Genomic DNA, 24,827 nt, shown 5'->3' with positions numbered 1-24,827 from the left:
CGGACGCCCCTAGGTACCCACCTCCAAACCCCTCCCCGTGGTGAGCAGGGGGAAGGTGAATCCATCCACCTGTAGGGACACCAGGGGGTCCGGCATTCCCCGTCCCGAGAAGCCGTAGGAGGTTCTAAGGACCCCCAGAAGCATCCAAACAGACCCCTTCTCCCAGACGCCCAAAAGATGAGCGAGCACTCGGGCCTCTGGGCGTTCTACCCCCACCTCAACGCCGAAGAGAGACACACGAACGCGGCGGCCCTGGCTGGAAGATTTTGAGTTTTATAGCAAACCGTATTGTACAGACCCGGGGCCCAGGGGCCCAGCCCGGCTGGGAACCCCCACTTGACCCCGCCGGGCTGCCTCCACCCCCTCCCTCCAGCGGCCCCATCCTCAAGCCTTTCGCAATACCCAGAACCCCCTCCCCTCCGGCCTTTGGTCCGCCCAGCCCCTCCCCCCACCCTCGCACCTCCCTGTTACCTGAGGTATGTGGATAGATTCCCCCCTCCCCTACATGGTACAACCCGGCTCCCCCGGGAGGCCTGGGCTGAGGGGCGGGATCTGGTCCCAACTCCTCCCCCCTGGCTCCCCAAGCCCCGCCCCCGCCCTGGAGGAGGGGCGGGCCAAGAGTCTGTTACTAAGTTCCCATGGCAACTAAGAGGGGCCTTTTCCAGCCTTAGCACTGGCGTCGGGAGGTGTCCATTGGCTGCTATTTCCATGGCAACCAGGAGTGGCAGTTCCCTGGGCAAATGGGATACAAGTTTCCATGACGATGAAAGAGTGGGAAGAGCCAAGCTGGAGGAGTCCCATCTTCCCCATCATTGGGCTGGCACCCCACCCCCACCCCCACCTCAGGTCAGGAGGGGTGGAGCTGCTCAATACAGTAAAGCAAGAGAGAGCCTGGGGGTGGCGCAGTCCAAGCTGGGTGCCCACCAGTCCAGTCTCAGTCCAAGCGAATCAGTCCCCTCACTCCGGCTCCCCCAGGTCCGAGGTTCCCCCGGTTCAAGTAACACTTCAGTACAGATGAATGTTCAAGTATTGTGCGGGGAGGCAGGTAGGGGGCTGGGGTACCCCTCACCACTCCCCTGGGCCACGCTGAACAGCGGGAAGGCCGGCGGCCCCCACTCCTCGCAATAGCTGCCATTGTCAGTGACGTTCAAGGAGGCAGGGTTGGGGGGGGGAAGGAACTGAAATCTGGGGAGGGAGTAAGGAGAGGGGTGTGACCCCCTGAGGGGGTGCTACTGCCCCCACACCTGCTCTTTGCCCTCACCCTTCACTCAGCCCTAGCTTTCCCCTGGTTCCCCAAGTCCCCCCCATCTCTGACACTTGGATCCCCAATTGCTCCTCTCGTTTCCCTTTTTGGCCCCACCCCCACCCCCCAACTCCAAGTATCTGGTCTTGGTTCCCTGAACCCTTGGTGGTCTGCTTTCTGCCCCCCTCCCCCAGCCCATCCTCCACCTCCCCCAGCCCCCTGGCTCCCAGTATCCTGTGTGCAGATACCCTTTTCCCATTTCCCTCCCTCAAACTTGCACCTTACCCCCCTCCCACCATCCCTTTGGCTCAGCACCCCCCAGTACCTCTGACCCACTCCCCCCAGGGGATGGACAATGAAGCAGGTGGAAGGGAGAGGGGATGGGAAGGAGAGACCCCCAGAGATATCAGTGCAGGGGGTAGAGAAGGGGGAGGCTGGCTCGAGTCCCTGGGCAGGAATCCCAAGTCATGAGGTGGGTAACCTGGCCTCCTGGCAGGGATAAAATGAAGGCCCGAGGTCCAGGCTCCTGATGAGTCCTGGGGGAGGGTGGGGGGCACCCAACTAGCTGTCCTTGAGAAGTAGCTTCTCCTCTGGGCAGCGGAAGGGGCCAGGAGGCCCAGCGGCTGCCAGCCGGGCACAAGCTTCAGGTGAGAGCTGGCGACAGGAGCGCAGGTCTAGGCGGCGGAGGCGCGGGCAGCGGCGGAACAGCGGGAGGCAGTGGTCCGTGAGGCGGTGGCACCCTGGAGGTGAGGCAGTGGGAGCTGAGACCATGAAGGTGTGTAGGAAGTGGACACTGGCGATGGGGACTTAACACACTAGTGGGATGGACACAGAGAATACTTACCAGCAAGATTGAGGTGCACCAAGGTCTCGCGGAGTGGGGAAGTGGGGGCTGTGAGTAGGTGGACACTGGGGTCCCCGACGTGGGCGCAGTGGCTCAGGTCCAGGGCACTCAGCTGGGGTGCGTGGCGCAGCAGGAGCCGCAGGGAGGCATCTGTCAGCTCCAGGCCTGCCAGGCGCAGCTCTGCTACGCCCTGCAGCCGCCCACGGCTCTCCGTTTGCCCTGGGCAGGTAGTTAAGAGGTTAGCACTCCTGGCTGTTACTGTGCCTGCACCGAGGCATCCGGACCAGCTGTCTCCACACTCTGAGTCCTCACCACCCCCTAAACCTGCTCCCACAAGAGAGCCTCCACCTGCTCTTCTCCCAAACACCCCCATAACCGACCTCTTTTAATCTGTCCATTGCTCACATCACCTCCTCAGTGAGACCCTCCATGATTACTCTGTTTGATACGGTAACATTCCACACAGTCCTACCCCTTCCCTGCCATTATGGTTCCCCTTCTCTCAACATGTGACTTATTTTTTCCTCTCTTCCCACTAGAATGTTAATTCCAAAAAGGCAAGAATTCTTCTCTTGCTCTTGCTCTATCCCTAGCAATCGGGACAGAGGTGCTCCATATAGATTCACTCATCCAACAAGTGCTGTCCCTAATGGAACTGCCACCCCAGGCTCCCTCCTACTTCCCTCTCCTTCCATTTGTAACATCACCTGCTGGATCACTTGCTCTCCATTCCCTGGTCACTGCTCTGGGACAACCACCACTCTTGCCTGAACTCCAGCCTCAGCCTCCGCACTCAGTCCAGCCTCTCCTGAGTCATGCCCAAAAACAAGTAGGACGCCATCCCTCCTCTACTAAAAACTCTAAGGGCACTTCCTTAGCTAGAACATTCCAGTTCCTATAAGGTCTCATCCCTGTCTCTTTCTAACTCCCCTCCCGCTCTCAAACACTGGGGCCAGATTCCATAGGTGACACTGCCCTTAGACTCTGACCATGGAAATCAATGTTCTGTCCTGGGCTTTGACAGTGTCCCTGGCTTTTAGATTTGAGCTTAGAGACCTCTTCTTCCCTCATCTCCAGGGTAGAAGAGCTCATGTCCCTCATCTCTACATCCAAAGCATGTGGCATGTGGCCTGCTTTTCTTTTATTGTGTCTACCACATTCCTGCATTACATTTTTGGGGTTTTGAGAGGAGGGGGTAGGGGCAGAGGGAGAAAAAGAATCTTAAGTAGGTTCCCCTGATATCACCTGAGCCACCCAAGCCAAAATCAAGAGTCAAACGCTTAACTGGCTGAGCCACCCAGGTGCCCCTATGTTTTGTTTTGTTTTGTTTTTAAACTAAGTGCCTCTGGTCCACTAGCCACCATTAATTGAGCACTCAGTTTGGGCCAGGCACCAGCTAAGTGGGCCAAGTGGCAACCTACTCCTAGGCCAGCAGCTCTTCTATGTCCCCAGGAGGGCTGCCTAGGATGGTTGCTGGTCCCACCATCAGAGGTTAGGGAATCTAAGGTAGGACCTCAGAGTTTATTTTTCTAACAAGTTCTCCAGTAATGGTGATGCTGCTGGTCTGGACCTTGCTTTAAGAACCACAGCTGTGCGATTACCACTCCTGCTTACAGATGAGAATTCTGAGGCTCCAATCATTAAGCAAGCTATCCAAGGTCACAGGACCGAAGAAACAGAGTAGGACACCAGACCAAACATACCACAATACTATCTGCCTCCCAGGCATGAGCTTAGCCCATAGATAAACTAGATCAGATATCACAAACTCATTAAACTAGCCTATACAAGTATTTTATGGAATCTGAAATTTTTATAGTGCTGAAATTTTTCTTAATGACTAATTTCCATAAAGAAATCTTTTTTTTTTTTTTTTTTCATAAAGAAATCTTGATAGAGCTTTTCTCTGAAAAGCTCTAAGATCTGGCACCACTGGGCTATCCCTTGCACCTGAAAATGACTAGATGGAAACTGGGTTGCAAGATGCTACTCCCTAAAGTCATTCACCAAGCCCCTCCTGTCACCTGCCTGGCCACCTTCATGGGCACTTGACTTGGCAAACTCTGAATTCCACCTCGTTTTTTTCCTTCAAAGAGCTGAGGGCCTTGGAAGGGGATACATCTGCAGATACCCTCAATCTTGGGCCACAGCTAAAAGCCATTAGAGGGAAGCAGAGGAAAGACAGGTCACTTCTGGCCTGGGCAGGGGAAGTGGGCATCTCAAGGATTTCATCAAGGGGCCAGCATTTAGGGTGGCCTTCCAAGGATTTGAATGTGCAAAGAAGTGAGATAAGAGCAGGCCAGGCAGAGGGCAGTGGGGACAAAAGCAGGGAAATAGAAGAACTTTAAGTTTTGCTCCAGGAATGCTGCACAGAGCCAAAGAGCCAAGGTAAGTAAGGATGGTGAGTGTAGAGTCCCAACACTAAATGCAATCTTGGTCTTAAGTGCCTGGAAGGCTCATCTCTGTAAGCTCCTGAGGTAGATCAGGCAGGAGGAATTGGTGTCAGTGTGCCAGCCAACCAGCACTTTCTCACCTCATGGAATCCATGGTTCCTAATGCCCACCCTCACCTCCACCTATATCTTCCTGGCTCAGTCCCATTCCACTAAGAGCAGGCAACAGAGGAGTTCTCCAGCCTAGCTATACCCATGTGACTTGTAGCTGTCAACCCCTCTGAGCCTCTGGTGCCTTGTCCAGATAGTAAGAATCCTAGATGTTGCTCTATCTCCTTCCAAGGCTGCTGTGAAGGGGACTAGAGTGGAAAGAAGGGCACTGAAAAGTGAGCTGTGAAAACAAGGCTCTGGGCTAAGCACAGTCCCTGCCCTCCCAAAGCTTACGAACTCAGGGAGAAGAAATGGGTTTTCATTAAATCACTTCACAACCATGCAGGGACAGCTGGGAGAAAACTGCTCTCAAAGCTCTAAAGGAACCTTGATCTCAGTGGGAGGAAGGATCATGGAGGGCTTCTAGGAGGAAGTGGCATTTATGCTGAAGCCTGAAGGATGGTTAGATGTTAAATAGACAAAGGACACAAAGGGGGGTAAAACATTCAGACAAAGAGAACTAAGCAAAGGCCCTAGGCTGGAGGGACCCTGGTAAAGAGGCTGAAGAGGCTGAAATGTGGGGATGGCATAGATCAGTGGGAGCCATACCATGCCAGGCCTTACCCAAAAAATATCAGTCTTTATCCAGAGTACTGGGGGGCTATGAGAAAGTTTAGAGCCTAGGAGTGACATGGAGATTTGCCCTTCTGGAAGTTTTCCTGGCATCAGTGTGGAAAATAGACTAGTGGGGGCCAGAGAAGCTGTTGGGAGTATCCCATCTCCTGGCTAGACAAGGAATCCCTAGGCCTCAGCGCTTCTTAACCTGCACCTCCTGTGACCAGCCTATGCTCCAAGCATGCCCCTCTGCCAGTATGGACCTCATGCCCTACGGAGGTGCTGACTCCTGCCTCACACTCCCTGAGACACCCTTGCCCTTTTTAGGACTCCGTTCCAACAGCATCTCCTCAGGCAGGGATTGTCTTACTGTCCCCCCTACCCCTAACCACAGACTCAACCATATCACCCCATAACCTTCTATTTCTGATCCTCTCTTTTCTGCATTATTGGGGTTCTACAGGGTAGGGAATAAGGCTGTTTGAAGTCTCTAGGGCCTTCCACCAGGCCAGGGCCGGAGTTTGTGTTCAATAGTAAAAGCTGTCTCTACCTGGCAGGGTACCTGGGCCTGACCCAGGGGTGGAGAGGTAGCTAGCCTCACTTGGGAGAGGACACCACCACCCCTATGCAACTTTCCAAGGCAACTGGCTCTGCATTTCTGCTCCATTCCCTCAGGAAAACCCTTACCTTTCAGTGTAGGGTAAGGGGGGCAGAAGGGCCAAATCTATTCTCAGCCATATTTGTACTGGTCCACACACGAATTTTTAAAGAATGTTAAATTAACTGCTATCATTTAAAATTAAGGATATTTCAGGGAGCCTGGGTGGCTCAGTCAGTTAAGCATCAGCTCAGGTCATGATCTCAAGGTCCTGGGATCAAGCCCCACATCAGGCACCCCACTCAGCAGGGTGTCTGTTTCTCCCTCTGCCTTTCCCCTTGCTCATGCTCACTCACTCTCTCATTCTCCCCTTCTCAAATAGAATAAACAAATAATAAAATAAAATAAAGGATATTACAGAGAAAAATCCACGTGTCTGGCTCTCCTTGACAAATGGAAGGGACTCCCATACTGGGCCTGCGCTCTTCCATGTCAACTGATGCTGCTCCCTTTGGAGGAAGCTCCCAAGTAAGGCCCACCATACCCTATGACTTTACTCTCATCTGCCATCAGCCATGCTCCTGGCTTATCCCAGAATTCTTCTGTCATTCTCTTATCTTATACCATGTTTCCTCCCATCATCATCTCCCCTCTAGAGGGCAGAAGCTACATCCCCTTCATCCCTGTTCCCTCACAGTTCCTATCACAGGGCCCAATGCACAGCAGGTGAGTAAATGAACAAATGGTGGCCAAGCAAGGCCTTCTAACCAAACTCATGTGTTCTACCCTTTCTTGACATCTCTTAACATTCAGCATGAGTCAGAAGAGACCTTGGAGGCCTCATACCTCCCCCTGACCCTTGCCCAACCCATTTTACAAATAAGCCACCAGAGGCCACACCTGGTTTGGTGTCTGGCGGAGGCAGCAGCAGCTCGCGGAGCTGTGAGTCTTTAACATCCTCAATCCAGCGGAGGTCCAGGAGCCGCAGGGCCGGCAGTGGGGCAGAGCCCAGGGCAGAGACAGAGAGCCAGGAGCAGCCGGAGAGCACCAGCTCCTGCAGGCCTGGACAGGGGGTGGGGAGGTCAGGAAGTTGGTGGGGAGGTCAGGACCATCTCCCTCTTTACCCTCTCCTACCTTGCCATCACCCCCTACCTTGCAAACGGTTCAGAAGCCACATGAGCTGCTTCTTGGAGACACCTGTCCAGCTGAGGTCCAGGGCTCGGGGCTGGCGACGAACCACACCACTGAGCATGGGTGGGGTCAGTGACTTTCGCCGGCTCAGGTCCATTCGAGGCCACAGACGCTTGTCATAGCACCTGCCAGCCACAAGAGGGAGACAGAGCCCTTAGCTCTTCAGGAGCCTGCCAAACTCCCTACTTCAAGGGTCCCCCACAGCTCTGCCCTGGCTCACAGAGACAGCAGGGGTGGCAGAAAGTTCCCAGCCTCAGGCCAAGAGCACTGGATTTGGGGCTCAACTTCATCACTAACTGGATGCGAGACCCCAAGCAGGTCCATTCCTCTCCCTGAGCCTCAGACGCTCTATTTGTAAAATGAAGATAATGATCCAGACTCAGCCTGCCCCACAGGGCTACTGTCAGATCAAATGAGGTCACTGCAGTTCACAGACCTTACAGCTTATAAAGCATTTTGCCAAAGACACAAGCACCCTACACATTGTATTTGATGTAACATCAAAGGGATCTGTCAGCAGCCCCCACAAACCCCCCACCTTGCACTTCTGGAGTTCTCCTTGGCTAAGTTATGGTGACTCGTGGGAACTTCTCATCTACCCTATTAATCTCTGCCGCTGAGCCCTATCTGCCCCATTCTGGTGGCCAGCTGCCCAAGGCCTGACTTACAGCCCTGTTATCTCCTCCCTTGGATTGCTATGTCCCTCCAACTAGAGCACAGTCTCAACAAGGGCAGGTATAGCTTTTCTTCTCTGGTAGCACCAGTGCCTAGCCCATGCCGGGTGCATAGCAGATCATCTACTGCATGTGTTCTGAATGAATGAATGCTGCGAAGCCCATATGAGGTCCCTGAAGCTTCCACTGAGCACTCCCCCACAATATGCTTCGTCTATAGCTTTTCATTTGTTCACTCACTGTTTATGGAAGGCCTGGTAGGGCCGAATCAAAGTTTCAAAGAAACATGAGGCCTACACAAAGTTAAACAGGTTTCCTGATCCCTGACAACTTTGACTGGTCCGCGGTACAGCAAACCAGAGATGGGCTTCCCAAAATTATTTCACCAGGGACCCCTTCCCCTCCTCTCCCAAGGTCATCTGTGAACACCCTGTGGCCACTAAAGCTCCTCGAGACTTAGTTTGAAAAGCCTCTTCCAGTTCTCAATGCATGTCCAGAAATTCCCACTGGGCTAGAGGGGCTGTTTCAGAAGCAGCAGAGGTGAGGAAGGCCCAGGAAGCTGTCTCACCTCCCTCCCACCCCTCCCCTCATCCTGAAGGGTTCCCCCTTTGAGAAGCCCTGGGCTGGAGCAGTGCTTACCAACTCCAGTTAGTTGCTATCTCCTTCTCTGCAGAACATGAATTCATCTTTAAATGGATCCCCTCCTTGCACTTAAAACCAGTATTGTTTCGCATAAAAATGTTAACCTTAGAAATATGCACAATAAAAACACACTGGGGCTATTAAATTCTAGGCAGGTGTTGGTGCGGCTTTAGGCTACCACCTGAAGACTATTTTTGTTAAACAGGGAGATAAGTATTAGAGAGGTGTTAAAGATACAATAGCACCCAATGGTGAGACTTCCTTTTCAAAACTAATAGAAGGATTAAGGCATGGTTTTGTGCCACTTGAAACTGCCAGGCATTCTCCATAGAGCCCTGTACAACATTTTAGGGAATCACTGGGGGCACAAACACTAAGGCTTCAATCCCAACAAATCCACTTCTTGTTCTGCCTGCTGCTTCTTACCCCTTCCCTGCCTCTTCTGGCATTCTAGCCTCTCCCTCTCCTGGTTCCTTCCACTCAACCAATTAACATTTGCAAATCTCTCCCATTATAAAACAGAAAAGGAAGGGGTGCCTGGGTGGCTCAGTGGTTGAGGTCTGCCTTTGACTCAGGTCACAATCCCGAGGTCCTGGGATCGAGTTGCGTATTGGGCTCCCCATGGGGAGCCTGCTTCTCCCTCTGCCTACATTTCTGTCTCTCATGAATAAATAAACAAAATCCTAAAAAAAACAGAAAAGGAAAAAAACTCAACCTACCCTCAACCCAGCTTCTGTCCCTAGGTCCTGCCCGTTTCCACTTTCCATCCAGTGGAATTGCCCATTCCAATCCAGTCTTGAGTCTCAGTTCAATTGTCACTATCCCACCTTGAAGAAGACCTGGATCTTCCATGGCTAGAAAGGAACTCTTCCCCCTAGGGGCCCACACAGGCCCCCCCCACCAAGTGTTTCTGTATCATATTCCACAAAAGCCAGACCAAACCACCTGCCTGCCTATAGACACACATTGCTGCCTGGTGCCAACATATATTAGCACATGTTGTGCTTCTGCCCCAAATGCCAACCAACCCAGAGCTTTCAACACTCAGCTCCAGTGTTTCCTCTTCCAGGAAGTCTCCCATGACTTTTCTTCGCTTGAACTAATTGGTCCCTTTGCCCTTGAACGATTAGGACACTAGGTTTAAGCCTCAGTTGTGGCCAAAAATCCACTCGGGGCCTCCACTGGGCTGTCAGGAAACAAGGGAAATGTAGGCAGTCCACGGTAACTGAAGCAGCAAGGGACAAAACAGTCAATGATAGGAACTGACAGAGAGCTTCCTAGGGAGACCGTAAGGGGAGGGAAGAGAGAGTACATTCCAGATGGGGAAGAACCAGCGTCCAGGCCTAGGACACAGACAGAAAACTCTGAGAAATCCAGGCAGCAGGAACAAAGGGTAATTCATTCCCTTGCCTTAATAATGAAGAAGATGGGGCTGACTATGGCATTAATACCTAGTGTTTATCAAGGGTTTACTATGTGCCAGGTACTGGTCTGTGCATAGCCAGTTAACCTCACAACAGCCCTAGGAGATAAATACTGTTACTATAATCTCCTCTTTCAAATTAAGAGAAATAAGGCCCATGGAGGTCAAGAAACTTGTCCCAGGTCCCACAGCTACTAAGTAGCAGCAAAGCCAGGCTTTAACCCAAGCTGCTCTAGATTGAGAGCCTGAACCATGTCTGGGGAAGAGGCAGGGACAGGACTGCAGAGGAGGCCCAGGGTGGGCACACCAAGTCACAGCAGGCTGTAATGCCAGGCTAGACTGTCATCTAATGCACTCACTAAGGTACTGTATGTGTCCAAATGTCCAAGAGGGCTGTGGGAGTTCACTGTGAAGGTAGCAGGTAACCATGGATTGGTTCTTTCTAAGCTGTGGAATGACTACGGTGAGAAGCAGGAAGAATTCTTAAGAGGCACGGCATGCCCTCATCCAGGGGCACCAGGGCTCGAGTCTGAGTTCCCTAACCCATTCACTTTTTCCTAGACTCCAGCCACCCCAGCTGACTCAGCTGCCTATTAAGCTCACCTCCCAAATTCGAAATTCTGGGCCTAAACCTGTGTTGCAGAGGCCCTTTAGGGATGCAGATGCAGCAGCCCAACTGGTGCCTGTAAGGAGCTCCAGCCAAAACTGGTTCTTGACTTTCAGCTCTCTGGGTTCCTTGAGAACCCACTGTCCTCCTATCCACCCATCTTCAGGCCTTTATTCCCAGATCCACTGGTCCTCACCCTGTGGTCCAGTCCCTTTCTTGTCACCCTCTCTGCTCAGTCCTCCAAACTCCAACCCTTTTTTCTACAACTAACAACTCTGTCCATGCTTCCTCTGCCCACCCCCCTCCCTTCACTCTTGGTATGTTCACTTTGCCTCCCAGTTCCGAGAGAGATAAAAGCCACCAGACAGGAAAGCCTGAAACTTCCTGCTCTCCCACCTACAAATTTCTCTGGCTCCACCCTCACTACCTCTTTCCACACTCCATCCTGATTTCCTCACTTCCATCCATTCATCCATCCATCCATCCATCCATCCCTCCAACAAGTATTGTCTTAGAATCTATTGTATGCCAGGCTCCATCTTAGGAACCTGGGACACAGCAGCAAACAGATTAAGTCCCTGCCTTGGAGCTTATGTCCTTAGCTTCATGAGACTGGGCTTGGTCTCCTACTCCCACGTAGCACACCCAAGGATACCAAGACCTCTTGTAGCAAATCCAACTGCCATTTCTGGTCCTGGGTCTCCCACGACCTCCTGCCAACATCCTAAACTTTATCATTCACTCCTTCCTCGTCTCTCTTCTTCAGGACACCTCTACCATCTCCCTGTCTCTGGTTGCTCTTTCTCTAACTCACAGATACTGACATTTTGTCTTCTCCCTTTCTGGAAGCTGCTACCTATATGGCAAGAACTTCCAAAGCTGGATCTCTTAAGTGTCAGACCTTTACACCCATCTGCTGCCCTGCTAGCTCTGACTGGCCCACAGGCCTTTTGGACCAAACATGTCAAATCTGAGCACTTCGCTTTCCTGGTACCTGGTCCTCCTCTGGTGTCCCTGAGCTTGGGGAATGGCACTGCTGCCCACCCAGGCTTACGGGCCAGAAACTCAGCTGAGAGATAACCCGGAACTCTCATAGCCATTTAGTCACCAAATGCCAAGCCATTCTGCTTCTTAAAAAGTTCTCAGCCTGGGCAGCCCTGGTGGCTCAGCGGTTTAGCACTGCCTTCAGCCCAGGGCGTGATCCCGGAGACCCGGGATCGAGTCCCATGTCGGGCTCCCTGCATGGAGCCTGCTTCTCCCTCTGCCTGTGTCTCTGCCTCTCTCTTTCTCTCTGTCTTTCATGAATAAATAAATAAAATCTTTAAAAAGAAAAAAAGTTCTCAGCCTGAGTCCCTCCTCTCCTCTACCCCTCCTGCCCCTATGTCTGACAGAGCCTCCTCCCTGTTCCCACCGTAGCTCTGCTCTGCCCTACCTTCACCCCTATTGGAAAAACCACGATTTTACGGAGTGTTTAGTCCCTTTCAGGTACTGTGCTAAGTGCCTTGCAAAAACCACTCATTTAGCCTCACGAGGTATTAGTATGAACCCTAGACCACAGATGAGAAAACAGGCCTTGAAAGGTACAGCTATCTACCCATGGCCATACATCCAGGCAGTACAGGAGTCACAGCAGAGGACACCCACAGCTGGCAGACTCCAGGGCCCAAGCTAGAAATCACTGTGCAAGCCAGCCTCTCTGCTTCGTCCACTTTTGGTCACAAGTCTCTCCTTGAAGTAGAAATCAAGTCCTCTTCAGTTCTGGATCCCATGTGCCAAGCACAGAGCTGGCCTCAAAGAGGTCTCAGCAAACATGCCCTCAACCACTATGTGAGCAGAGGCAGTAATCTCTGGCAATTGCTCTCTTTGCTTCTATATTGCAGGCTGATTGGGAGCTCCTCAAGGGCCCAGACCTATGTTCTGAGGATGTAAAGTCTGTGCTTCCAGCCAATATTTGCAACTGTGAGTGAATAACACTGGCTAAAGCACTGAGTAGTTTCTATTTCCTGGGTACTGTCCTTGGTTCTTTATATATGTTAGCTCACAAAGATGCTATGAAGTAAATGCTTTAGTTCTCCTGGCTTAACAGAGGAAGAAACTGAAGCACAGAGAAGTTAAGAAACTAGCCCAGCAGCCATCAGCTTATCAGGGGAAGAACAAGATTTGCCTCCAGAGCCTGCACTCCCATGCTCTTAGCTCACTAGCCTCCAGAGATCAGAGCGGTGAATAGTGCCCCAGAGTCCCAAGGAAAAAGAGTGGAGTTTGAGTTCAGCCACCAGCGTGTGCTGTGACTTCAGGCGTCCCTCATTCTCTCACAGAGTTGCTATTATGAGGAACAAGTCGGCCAATAATCTACAAAGTGTCCACCAGGATGCCTGCCCCACAGTAAGTGCCTGGGAAAAACCCTGAATGTATTCATTTAATAAAATACTTCTTGGGCACGTACACTGCCCTCATCCCACATCCCACGCTGAGGAACATGCAGATAATAAAGACACGGTATCTGCCCCACTCTGACAAGCGATATGAACGGGAGGATGAATAAATGAGTAAAAGTTCATCAACTTGGGGAAGGTCTCTACGTGCTCTGTGAGGAGGACAGGGTACTGTGGCAGTTTGATGGGACTGGGGAGGGATTATGTCGGGGGCAGGATTGAAGAGGAAGACCAGGGGCTTCGGAGGATGACCAACATTTCTGAACAAACAGGGTTCAGGAAGCAGTGGGAAGATGAGTGGAAGAGAGGCAGAGGGAGCTTGCAGTGGCTCTGGGGCATAGAGAAGTGATGGGGGGGAGGTCAGGGGCCTCATGTATGGCTATCTCTGAGAAGGCAGGGGCCACCTCCACAGAGAGCTTTCTTATGTGAAAATGGGACCTCTAATAAGACTGTCTTCAGGAGAAGAACTGTGAAAAGCAAATCAGGTGACACATACATAGCATTTAGTGCTATGCTTGACACACACACACTTATAAATGATGGTTATGAAGAGAAAAGGTGCTGGAGCCACAGTGCTTGGATTCAAATTCCTAGTTCTACTATCTCCTCTCCACAACTTTGACCTCAGCTTCATCTTTAAAAGGGAACCTACCCTGACAAAGTTGTTACAAGGGTCAAACGAGCTCAAAGATGTAGTTTGTGCACAACAAATATGGAAGACTTTAACGTGTACGTACTATAGTACTACCAACCTAACACCAAGACCCAGAGAGGTCATAACCTGCTGTTACAGGGCATTCAGCAAATGAGAACCCAGGCCTGTCTAGGCCACTCACCAGCGGCTCCAAGTCCGGCAGACTCGCATGCAAATACACAGCTCTCGGGGCCCGAGGTGCTGGAAGACACGAAGCCAGGCGGCACGGGGCAGAGGGTGGTCGGATCCAGCAGCCAAAGGCAGCGTGTCGGGCTCGGGGCTTCGAGGTGGGGGCCGTACCACGTGCCTCTCCAGCTGTGGGGGCCGGGGCGGTGGGGCGGGGCCCAGGGGCCAGCTGAGGAGGGGCCCCCCACTGCCAGGGCGCACAGCCCGCCGCCCCCCGCGGTTCTCCTTCTCGCCCGAGCCGCCCCGGGCTGGCCGTCGCCCATTCCGGGCCTCGCCAGGGGCCTCATCCTCACTCAGCGATGTGCCTGAAGAGTCAGAGTCGGAATCCGAGTCCGAGGAGGACGAGGAGGTGTCAGGCACCCGCTCCAGCAGCTGGCACATGCGCTTGAAACGCTCTAGCTTCTCCCTCTGTGGTGATGGGGATGGTACTGCCGGGCCCTCAGCAGAGGCCAAAGGCGGCTTTGGTTTCTGCAAGGAGAAAAGGGGAGGCTGTTCTAGGGCCTGACACACACTCTCCCACCTCCCTGCCCTGAGGAGTCAGCAGGGGATGAGCAGCCCAAGAGAGTCCCGAGTTCTAGCCATAGCTCTGCCCCTGAACAATGTGAGGCCTCAGCCACATCATCATGTCCCTCTCTGGACCTCAGTCTCCTTATCTGTCACATGAAGGCACTGATTCAAAGAATTAGAAGCCTTACGGGTTTCAATAGCTTATGAATCTCCAAAGGCAGTCAAATATTGAAAAGAGCTGGAGATAGAGTTTTGAGTATCAGCTTGGCTATCAACTCTCTGTGGGACCTTGGGAAGCCCCGGCCTCATCATCTATAACACGGAACACTGGACTAGATGATTCCACTAGATGTCTGTTCAACAACGTGAGAGTGACAACGACATGAGAGTGACAGAGCACCTCATACTCACGGACTCACATCTTCACAGTGCTCCAACGGAGTGGCAACCTGGGCCACTCTTACACTCAAAGAAACTGAGGTTCAGACAGACTAAATGACTTACCCAAGGTTACAAACTGACCAATGCCAGAAACAGAATTTGAACACAATCAGGCAGACCCTTGCATTCACGTGTCAGTGCAAAGTGACAAGTGAATTCTAACTTTGCTGTGTGACCTTGGGCAAGTCTTTTAACCTCTCTGGGCCTCGTCTTCCTCAAATCTAGGTACATTTCACAGTTCACAAATCTCATTTACTTTCATTAGATGTAAACAGTTCTGTGGAATGGGTGGATAAAGTAGGTAGTATCATCTCCTTCACAGATGAGGAAGCGAGGCTCAGAGCAGCTGACAAGTTGCCAAGACCACACAGGGAGTCAGTGGGCAGGGATTTGAACTCAGTTCTTTTCCCTTTAAGTTTGGAAAGATGACGCAAATGGGTCAGATGATACCCCAAGGGTTCTTGGAAAGTCCTGTGGCCTGGCCCCAACCCACCCCTCCCCCTCCACTCTTCCCAGGGGTCCAGATGCCCAGTGTAGCCAAATGGGGCAGGGGCAGGACAAGGTGAGTAGGAAGGGACAGATCTCTTCTCCAGGGTGGAGGGTGGGGCAAGGAAAGGTGGGAGGGGGAGGGAGGAGGTCCCCGGCACACCTCCCAGTTCTCGGGAGGGAGCCCAGGGTGGCAGGACGAGAAAGCCTGGCTCGGATTCAGAACCCTGGGGGGCAGAAGGCCGGGGCCGCCTGGGTCCGATCCTCGGAGGAGGCAGGCGTCTCCACCCACCTTCTTCAGGTGCCTCTCTCGGCCTCCTTTCACCTACCAGAGCAAGAGGGAAATATGGGGAAAGGGAGAGACCCCATTAGCCCCTTACTGTCCACAAAACTAAGATCCATGCTGTCTTCTTCGACTACAAATCCCAGAAGCCCCCATCTCAGGAAGAACTCTGAGCATGCTCACCTTCCAACCAGTGTCTTGACTCACTGAGCATGCTCTCCTCTTCTCTTTCTTCCCCCTCAGGCCCTTTCCAGCCCCTCCTTCCTCTTCTGTAGCAGCTAATTTGAGCATGCTCTTTTCCTCCTACCTGAAGCACCCAAGACTCCCAAACCTTCCCTGCCCAGTGCCAGTTGCCCCTCACCTGTACCTCTCCTCCCCATTGAGCATGCTCCATCCTCCCCCACTCCTATCTCTTGAACTACATCTCCCAACACCCCCTGGGGAACCCACAGAGCGCAGCCTCCCGGGCCCACCCTCCCTAAAAAGGAACTAGACTACTGCTCCCAGAATCCCTTGGGCTGGGCTTCACGAGCATGCTCCCTTGCTCACCTTTTTCCTTGGGGTGGGGGGCTCATTCCCTGCCTCCCTCTCCTTTCTTTTGGGGGGCCCAGGCACGTCCTCTGGGGGGGGGCCAGCAGGTAAGGGGCCCTTGCGCCTGGGTGGGGGTGGTGGAAGCGGCGGCTCCTCCGTCAGCTTCCATCCACTCCCCAGGCTGGCGCCCTCCTCGCCGTTGTCAGCCCTGCGGCGGCCTGGTCCCTCACCTGAATCCTGGGGAGATGGAAGCTGGGGGTGAGGTTCTCTCCAGCTCCCCAATCCACTATCTACCCAGAACCCAGCACCCAGCTCAGCCCCTACCCCTACCTTGCTGGTCCGGCCTTCCTGGGTGCAGCGAGGGCACTCCCAGCAGTTAGGGATCTCCGCATTGATGACACCCTCAGCTTTCCCCATCTGTAGGCAGAGGGCAGGGAGTGCATGTAGGGCGCCAGTAAACCCAGAGGCAGTGCTCCCCAGGGCCATCACCTTCAGACTCCAGGGCCCCCAGGCCCATCACCTTCAGGCAGCCAGGGTGGACGATCTCATTGCAGATTGTACACTCCATGAGGCTCAAACCAAATTTCTCTTCCTCTCCCTCCACTGTGTCCTCCTTCCCAGCCTCCCCACACAAGAGGCACACAGCTGTGTGTGGGAGCACGGGCTGTTGGGGAAGAGGGAGTATTAGGGACCCCGAAAGCAAGCAATAGGGGTGGGGAGACCCTTCCTTCTGGGAAGCCTGGCCAGCCACTGGATGAGGTTCAGAACCCATGGGTCAAACTAGGTCAAATCTTGAATTTGTTCCTTTTTGGCAGTATGACCTTGAGCAAGTGATTTAACCTTCTCTTGTCTGTTTGTGCATCTGTAAAATGGGGCTAGGCATTTTTCTTTGCAAAACCTTTGGAAGAATGAGATCATGTTCCACAGACACTGGATACATAGTTGTTATCACTGTTGAAAATGTTGCAGCTGGAATCAGAGTCTGTGTGTGTGACCCTGAAACTGTAGCTGGCTTTGGGGAAGGATAAAAACCACAGCAAACAGGACAATACTGTTGAGAGAGAGAGCACTGCAGGGCATGTGGCCGCAGCTCTGGGTGATTCTGAGTTTAAACAGGGGGCAGCCCAAGGGTTGCACCGGACCCTACAATGAATCAGGTTTTGGCAAGACTCCTGGGAACACTAAAGGCAGCTGGCTGGTCCTAGGGGGGAGAGCAGCCCTCAGACAATTGGATTTGGGGGAGGGCAGGGTAATAGAGAATCATCTGAAGGATGCTGACAGTGGGGAGACAGACCCAAGGATAAGGGAGGTAGGGCAAAGAGGAACAGGAAAGTGAAGCAAGGGTTGAGGGACAAAGGGAGAGAAGAGGGGGGCTGTGGGGTACCGAGGTAGCAGAGGGGCTAGAGGGAAAGGGGCCACGTTCTGGAGCCCTGCAGAGCTCAATGGAAGAAACTCCTGTTCTCCGATACCTACTGTGTGCTGGGCACACTGACATCCGTGCTATTGCTGAATCTTTACAACTCAGCAAAGAAAATGTTTCACAGAAAAGGTACCTCAAGGTTCAAAATGTTTGTTCAAGGTCACACAAAGGGTAAGCCTGGCCTCAAATCCAAGACCACTCTGGCAGGTGAAGATGAGGCCAAAGAAGGCTAAGATCTGTTCACTTGGGCCAGCTCTGGAAGTGGGCCCCTGTGTACAGATTCCTCTAAGGAACAGTATGAGACAGGCAAGCTCTCTAGGAGTCTGTGCCTCTGACGCTGGGAAAAACACAAAAGCAAGCACTACATTAGATACTTCTGGATGCCTTCACATTGGCCCCAGCTTGGAAATGGAGGCAAAAATGGGTCTGGAGAACATCTGAACAAAACACTGAATGAACGCGTGAACAAACAGCAACTCTACAGTGTGTGCTAGGAAGCAGCCACCCCAGAAGGACACCCAAAGCCCCAATGTATCCGATGCACTGGGGGCAGAACTCACGGCAGTGCACTGCCGGAGCAGGCACGACTGCTTCATGCGCCCGGGCCCCCCGAACTTCTTCATGTCTCGGCAGAAGTGGCAGTCCCCGCACTCAGTTCGCACACAGGCCCGGCAGCGGCGGCAGCGGGTTCGGCGTCGGCGCGCTCCGGCCCCCGGCCCTCGGCTGCTCGACGACATTGGGGGCGTCAGCAACGCCGAGGGCTGTGGGTGAATGGTGGCAGGGTCAGGTGGGCCCACTGAGGCCCCAGCCTGGGAAACTCCTGGCAGCTCCCCCCATTCCTAGGCAGCCGGAGCTTGCTCTCCTGAGGGAGGCAGGGAACAAGGAGATCATCCCTGGGTGGAGAGGGTTGGGTGGGTGGGGGGGCACCAGTCCCTCTACTCAAAGCCTCTCTCTCCCAAAGCAGCTCACCTGGCTCCTCAGGAGAACTGGCTTCCAGACCTCACTCTTTTTACTCTAACACTTGCTCAGCAGCCCCTTGCCTAGCCCAGGGAGGAGGAAGGGAATGGGGCCCCTGCACTGACATTCCTACACCAAAGTTCCTTGGAAATCCAGGGCTCCTTGTCTGTGCAGTTACCTTAGAGAGGCCCCACTCTTCCCCCGTTACCCAAATCTACTACACCTCATGCATTTCCCAACCTAAAATTCCCCAGACTTACCTCTCTCCAAGATACCCAAATTCCCGAGTAGAAGCTCCAGACCTTTCTTCCTCCCTCCTTTCTCACTCTCACACACAACTACCACCCAATCTCTCTTCCCCCAAAACCCATACGTTGTCAACAGATCCAATGGGATGCTTGCCCTCCCCCATCCCTAGGGCTCTGAAACACCCCCCCCCCCATGCTGCTTCAGAGCCCCTCCTCAGTTCAAGATCTCAACTGCTTGTTCCCCACAGAGCTCCTTCTGCCCCAAGACACCCTCCTCTTGGATCTCTCAGGTCAGCCTGGGCAATCTCCCAGATTCCCTGGGATTCTAGAATCCACCCTGACATCTCCACAGAACTCAGTCCTACATGTCTTCCCCCCCACCCCCAAGCTTCCCAAGCTACTTTCCATCCCTAATTGTCTAGAATCCCTCGGGCTCCCCTTCCCATGGAAACCAGATCCTCCAAGATCCCATACAGACTCAGCAGGCCTGGAGGGGTCTCTTCGTGGCCAGAGTCTTACCCTAGCTTCCCCCTTTCCAGGGACTTCCAGCCCCATCCATGGGGGGAAGGGGCCCTCCAGCGCTCCAGGGGAGGGGCCTGGAGGGCGGCGACTGCAGGCGGGGATGGGGGTCTGCAAGGGGAAGCAGGGTCTAGGAAGGAAGGCCAGTTCCCCAGGGTTGAGAGGTAACAGGAAGGAGGGCTGGAGATGAGGAGTTTGGAGCAAGGAGAGGGCGAGGCTGGGGGCGGGGAAGGTAGAGAGAGGCCGGGCTGAGGATGAATGGGAGTGGGAGCTGCCCAGGTCTGGGGGTGAGGAGGAGCCGCATGAACCCACCTCACACGTGTCCCGGGAGCCATCTCTCCCTTCTCGGCAGCTCCCGGCGGGTCGGCGGCCATCGGCGGCGGGGGGGCCGGGCGGCGCGGGGCGCGGAACGCTCAGAACGCCGGGGTCCACGGCCCCCCGAGGGCGCTCGGCCCCTCCCTCCGGCGGAGGCCGGGACGGCGGCGAGTGGAGATGGGGGGCGCCGGGGGCGAGGCCCTCCCACGGGCTGCGGCGCGGCCCTTCCAGGGGGAGGTCCTGCTCTGGGGGGCTCAGTCCCTCAGCCCCCCCAGGCCAACGGGGGCTCCTCGGGCGCAGGGTGCTCAGCTTCTGCCCGGGCCCCACTCAGTCCGGGGTCCGAGTCACAGCTCCCCTCCCCCCACTCCGCCTCTCCCCAGCGCCCCCGGCCCTTTAACTGGCCCCTTCCCGGCCCCCACTGCCCAGGGGTCCAGGGCCAGGCCTGGGCCCCCCACAGTTTCCGGGGTTCAAGCCCCGCCCACCGCCGGTTCCCGGGGAGGGGGGGGTCCCTGTAACCTGCCCCCCTCCCCTGGGCCCGCCCCTAGACTGCGGCCCCCTGCCCTAGGGCTACGGGGCGAGTGGAGGGGGGTGAAGGAAGCTGCTCCGGCCCCGCCCCCCCAGCCTGCGCGCGCCCCCGCCCTCTTCCCCCTCCCCCCCAGCGCGCGACCCTCCAGAGATAGGGATTTAAATAAAATTTGAATAAATCCCCTTCCTCAAGCCGGAGGGTGGAAGGAAAGGATGGAAGGGGGCAGGGAAAGGGGGAGGGGGCAATTGGGGTGCCTCAGCCCCCCTGGTCCCCCGGCCCCGCGCTGCTTCGGCCCGGGGCCCTGGCCGCCTCTCTCATCCCTCCTGAGCTCCTTCCTCCTTCCTCCTCTCTTCCCCCACCCCTCCCTCCTCCTTCCCTCCTCCTCCTCCTCTTTACTCCCTCCTTCTCCCAGAGGAACCCCGCCCCCTGCCCCCTCCTTTCCCCACCACCTCCACTTTCCAGGACGAACACGCGCAGGGCACGACGGAAATCGTAGTCCTGCGGCCGCCGGGGATACCGTGGGAACAATGGGATGCTGGGGCCAGCGGGGACTACAAACAAGATGGCGGAGGGCGTGCCAAGCCTGGAGCCAAGGATGCCGGGAGTTATAGTCCGGTTGCCCCGAGGCTCCCCGTTGCAGACGATAGAGAAGGAGCGGGAACGATGACTACAAACAAGATGGCCTTCTCCCCGGACCCGACCTCCTTCCCAGGCACTCACACGCCCTCCTATCCACAACCCTCCGCGTGTGTGGTACCTGACGGGAGTCGCAGTCCATCTGCTGCCTTCCCGCTGCCATTTCTACTGGTCGGGAACAATGGAAAGGTGAAAAGGAACGAGGACTACAAGCAAGATGGCGGAAGAGGGGCGTACACCTAATAGTCGGTCTTATGAGGTGCGATGGGAATAGTAGTTTTCTAGCCTTCTAGTGTGCCTTAAGAATGGCGGAACCACGAGAATAAGGAGACTACCATAAAGATGGCAGGGTACCTGGCCTCTCCCCGTCGCCTCATTCTACTCCCTTGGGCACCTCGCCCGCCTGTAACATCGAAATCCCCCTCCCGGTGGCGCAGAGCCTGACGGGAGTTGCAGTCTTCCCAGCTCCGCTCTATTATCTTTGGTGGAGACAATGGAAGGGGAAAGGGGCGGGGACAACCAGCAAAAATGGCGGCCGAAGGGAAGGGGAGGCGGCGATCTGGGATTTGTAGTCCACGCACTAGGGCCGCTCCCTTGGGAAAACGGGGGGTAAGGACTACAATAATGATGGCGGCCCATCACTTGCTCTCTGCGGCAGTGCCTGCTGGGGGACGTAGTCCCTTCATTAGCTCGCCAGAGAAAAGACGTTGGGCTGTTGAAATGTGCATCACCGCGGACACGGCAAATTGCGAGCCTACGGGAAGCGAGAGTCTCTTTCCTCCTCTCCCCACCACCTCTTTCTGAACGACCTGCCGGGAATTGTAGTCCCACGCCTTCACTCGCTAGTGGAGAGGGAGAATTTATGTCACCAGTGGGGTTCAATGCGGGTGAGGGAGAAAGACGTCCAGGAGATCTAAGGAATATATATAATGCCCGCCCCCGCGTGTAGCAAGGATTTCATATTTGAGGGCCAGGCTCTTAAAGGAAAGCAACAGTAATCAGTATTGTCGCGACAAGGGAGGCGTGGTTCTCCCCGAAAGTACCATCACGCTCCTATCCCTGGGCGCTCACACCCGACGCTTGTTCCCCCAAACCTCATGGAATCGGTACCTTCCAGGTCGTGAGGACTCCAGGGAAGAGGCTCTGAAGTCACACAAAATCCCCTACCCTCCTCGGGAAGTCACCAAACCTCGATTTTCTCATCTGAAAAATGGGGATAAGGATACCTACCTCCAAGTAGATTTAGGTGTGTTAGGACAGTGTTCACGAAAGTGCCCAGTTCAGGGCCTGACACAGGGCACGTGTTGGTAGTTCCTTTTTCGAGTTCCCTTCCTGCCCAGCTCTTCTGGGATCCCAGGAATCCATCACGCCGGAAGGGGTTAGCTCCTGTGAGAAGAAAACTGTGGCAGGCAATCTACCCCCATCTTGAACCGCACCCCCTCCCCCGCCCTCCCCTCGCATCTGGGTCCTCCAGCGTCCACTACCGAGCACTGCTCCCAGGGGGCGCCCATTCTCCATTTGACTGAGGTCCTGAAGCCCGGTCAGATTCCTCAGCCTGAAGTTGTAGGTTCTGCGTACTGCCCAGCCAGGCTTGGAGGCATCCCTCCAGACATCTCAGCTGCCAAAGCAAATGGGAATGCTTCCCACCTTTGTGCCTTCTTACCTGCCTTCTTGATCTTCCTCCTCTGCCTGGAAAACTACTCACTTCTGACCCCAAGGCAGCACCCCTGCTCCCCTCTCTCTTCTGTGTTTGATAGAAGAGGGTTAGGGGGCCCTGCGGAAGACTCGGTGGGTGTGGTCTTTCTGTCTGGGAAGTTAACGCTGGCCAGTTTAATGTGGTCTTAAGTTTGTAGGGACTGGCCTGAGGCTGAACTGAAGCTCCTTCCAGTTCCTTACTTGTCTGGAAATCCTTGGCCCCCAGATGATTGTCTCCTCCGTGTCCTCACTGCTTTAGCATTGGCTCCCGTGATCAGGACTTTCTCGAGGGCTTTTCCCGCTGCCTGTTAGGTCCTTCCCCTTCTCCTTCCCACTTCTCTACTCTTCATCCTTCAGGTTTCTGTTTAAATGCCACTGTCCCAGTGAAGTCTTCCTGTAATTCCCAGATGAAATTTATTTACTGACTCAATACATTGTAAGCTTTATGAGGTGTCCACCTCACATGTTAAGTCAGTGTTTTCAACATCTCATCTGATCCTCAGAAGAATCCTATGATGTAGAAATCCCATTTTATAGATGAGGGCTATAAATGGACTGGGCTATAACAAATGGGTGATAGAGCCAGGATTCAAACCCAGAACTCCAGACCCATCCTGAGGACTACTGCAACATCCACAAACTGATCAGCCAAATGTGTGTGCTTAATGTGACACAACAGCAACAAATTTCTTGAAATTTCCACTTTCACTTGAAATCCTGAAATCTAGCAATACCGAGCCCCGTTTCTTGGACAAGAAACAACTGGACCTGAGCAAACGGCTGCCATTTTGGATAAGACATGTACTTACCAGTTCAACACCATTCGTTCGTCGGGTCCACCACCACCCACCACCACCACCCAGCCCCACTAGCTTGCTTTAGTTCTAATGTAAGCATTATGGGCCCCACTCCATTAACTGAGACAACCATAATAAGCCTATTGAGGGTCAGGGCCATTTCTTATGCTGTATATATAGCACCCCTGTGCCAGACCCCATTTCTATACCCACAGCTAGGTGGTTAGGGGGGTTAGGGGGACGGCAGAATGAAATTGCATATAAAAAATATAGAAAAACTTTTACTCGGGGCACCTGGGCGGCTCAGTGGTTGAGCGGACATCTGCCTTTGGCTCTGCCCTGGGATCGAGTCCCATATTGGGCTCCCTGAGTGGAGCCTGCTTCTTCCTCTGCCTATGTCTCTGCCCCTCTCTCTCTGTGTGTCTCTCATGAATAATAAGTAAGTAAAATCTTAAAACCAAAAACAAACTTTTACTTTGCACTTTGTACCCCACTCTACAGCTTAACATTTTTACCATGAGCAGATATTATTACTATAATAATACTATACTATAATCCAACCATGTTGACATTAAAATATAAAAATGACAGACCTCAAAATAAGTGAACTCAAGGAATCCGGCACTCATGAGTCCTTTTCATTTGTACAAAAATGATGGTTGTTTTCTGTCAACCTTATTTATGCATTTTGTATAAGACACTTTGGAAGGATGGCTTATGACCACTCAGTGGTGGTGGTTTTCTTTGTGAGGGCCTGGGTGGTAGAACTACAGACCAGTTTCAGAAACAGGTCAGACCACTCAGTCTCTAGTGAGGAACTGCTAAAAAGGAATGAAGGGTACCTTCCTACTTTCAGAACTATCTTGGGGCGCCTGGGTGGCTCAGTTGGTTAAGCATCTGTCTTTGGCTCAGGTCATGATCCCAGGGTTCTGGGACTGAGCCCCACATCAGGCTCCCTGCCTGCTTCTCCTCCCTCTGCCTGACTCTCCCTCTGCCTGTGTTCTCTCTCTCTGTCAAATAAATAAATAAAATCTTAAAAAAAAAAAAAAGAACTATCTGAAATCTTGGAATGAGCACACTGAATTCAGGAGCTGGAGCAGCCCATTTATCTTGGAAGTTCTGAAGTAGCAATGGCTACTCTTCTCTTCTCGATCTCTTCTGGATCTCTGTATATGTTCATAGCTTCTGTATCAGCCAGGATAGGCTAGGTTAAGTTGCAATAACAACAAGCTTGGGTGGCTTATAACAACAAAGGTCTGTTTCTTGCTCCTGCTGCATGGCTAGTGGGGATGGTCTGCTCATTCTATTCACTCAGGGGAGAGGCTCCATCTTGATACGAGCTTCCATGTGACAGTTCTGCTCACATTGTACCAACCTGTACATAATCTCACCTAACTGCAGAAGGGGACAGAACAGAGATCTCTCCATATGCCTGGAAGAAGAACTGGAATACTTGTGAGCAACCCCAATAACAAATACAGCTTCCTAAGGGCCCTAGGAGAAAGTGCCACCATCTAGAGCATTTTCTGGGCAAGCATACACTAGGAGACACCCAGTGAATGAGCTCTTTTGTTATCATATGGTATGGGGACATCCACATAAAGTAGAGAGGAATCTGATATACATTGAACTATAATGGACAAATGAACAGAAAATCCCTCTGTGAGAGGTTGATGGTCAGCTCTGGGATCAATCATCACAAAAGGCAAGGTGCGGTTTCCCTGGGTGGCGCAGCGGTTTGGCTCCTGCCTTTGGCCCAGGGCACGATCCTGAAG

At 53.5% G+C, this 24,827-nt stretch overlaps 1 protein-coding gene across 8 annotated transcripts; it reads right to left on the bottom strand.

Annotated features, from left to right (window-relative positions):
- Positions 1 to 1,009: 1,009 nt before the first annotated feature.
- On the bottom strand, positions 1,010 to 21,974 carry FBXL19 (F-box and leucine rich repeat protein 19). 8 transcript variants are annotated; one of them, XM_077907371.1, is made up of 11 exons: positions 21,791 to 21,974; positions 17,920 to 18,120; positions 16,460 to 16,603; positions 16,270 to 16,356; positions 15,958 to 16,176; positions 15,289 to 15,450; positions 13,648 to 14,159; positions 6,995 to 7,158; positions 6,743 to 6,904; positions 2,088 to 2,306; positions 1,010 to 1,983 (listed from the first exon to the last, which is right to left on the bottom strand). In XM_077907371.1, exons 2-11 carry the CDS (start codon positions 18,094 to 18,096, stop codon positions 1,805 to 1,807), a joined length of 2,025 nt encoding a protein of 674 aa, XP_077763497.1. In that variant the 5' UTR covers positions 18,097 to 18,120; positions 21,791 to 21,974; the 3' UTR covers positions 1,010 to 1,804. The 8 variants fall into 8 exon arrangements, with proteins under 8 accessions (XP_077763497.1, XP_077763499.1, XP_077763494.1 ...); XM_077907373.1 differs by lacking the exon at positions 21,791 to 21,974 and adding an exon at positions 20,682 to 21,060 and having other exon boundaries at positions 15,418 to 15,450; XM_077907368.1 differs by lacking the exon at positions 21,791 to 21,974 and adding an exon at positions 20,682 to 21,048.
- Between the last annotated feature and the right edge of the window lie 2,853 nt (positions 21,975 to 24,827).

The sequence above is a fragment of the Canis aureus genome, chromosome 8 (assembly GCF_053574225.1).
Source record: "Canis aureus isolate CA01 chromosome 8, VMU_Caureus_v.1.0, whole genome shotgun sequence".
Lineage (NCBI taxonomy): Eukaryota > Metazoa > Chordata > Mammalia > Carnivora > Canidae > Canis > Canis aureus.
Note: the sequence above shows the minus strand (reverse complement) of the source record. Positions and strands in the feature narration are given on the sequence as shown.

Excerpts from the sequence above, each read along its gene's own strand:
- FBXL19 (XM_077907368.1), bottom strand. The coding sequence starts at position 20,723 with ATGGCAGCGGGAAGGCAGCAGATGGACTGCGACTCCCGTCAG. Across the intron at positions 16,357-16,459 it reads TCCACCCTGGCTGCCTGAAG|ATGGGGAAAGCTGAGGGTGT; the intron begins GTGATGGGCCTG and ends CTCTGCCTACAG. Across the intron at positions 16,177-16,269 it reads AGGAAGGCCGGACCAGCAAG|GATTCAGGTGAGGGACCAGG; the intron begins GTAGGGGTAGGG and ends CCATCTCCCCAG.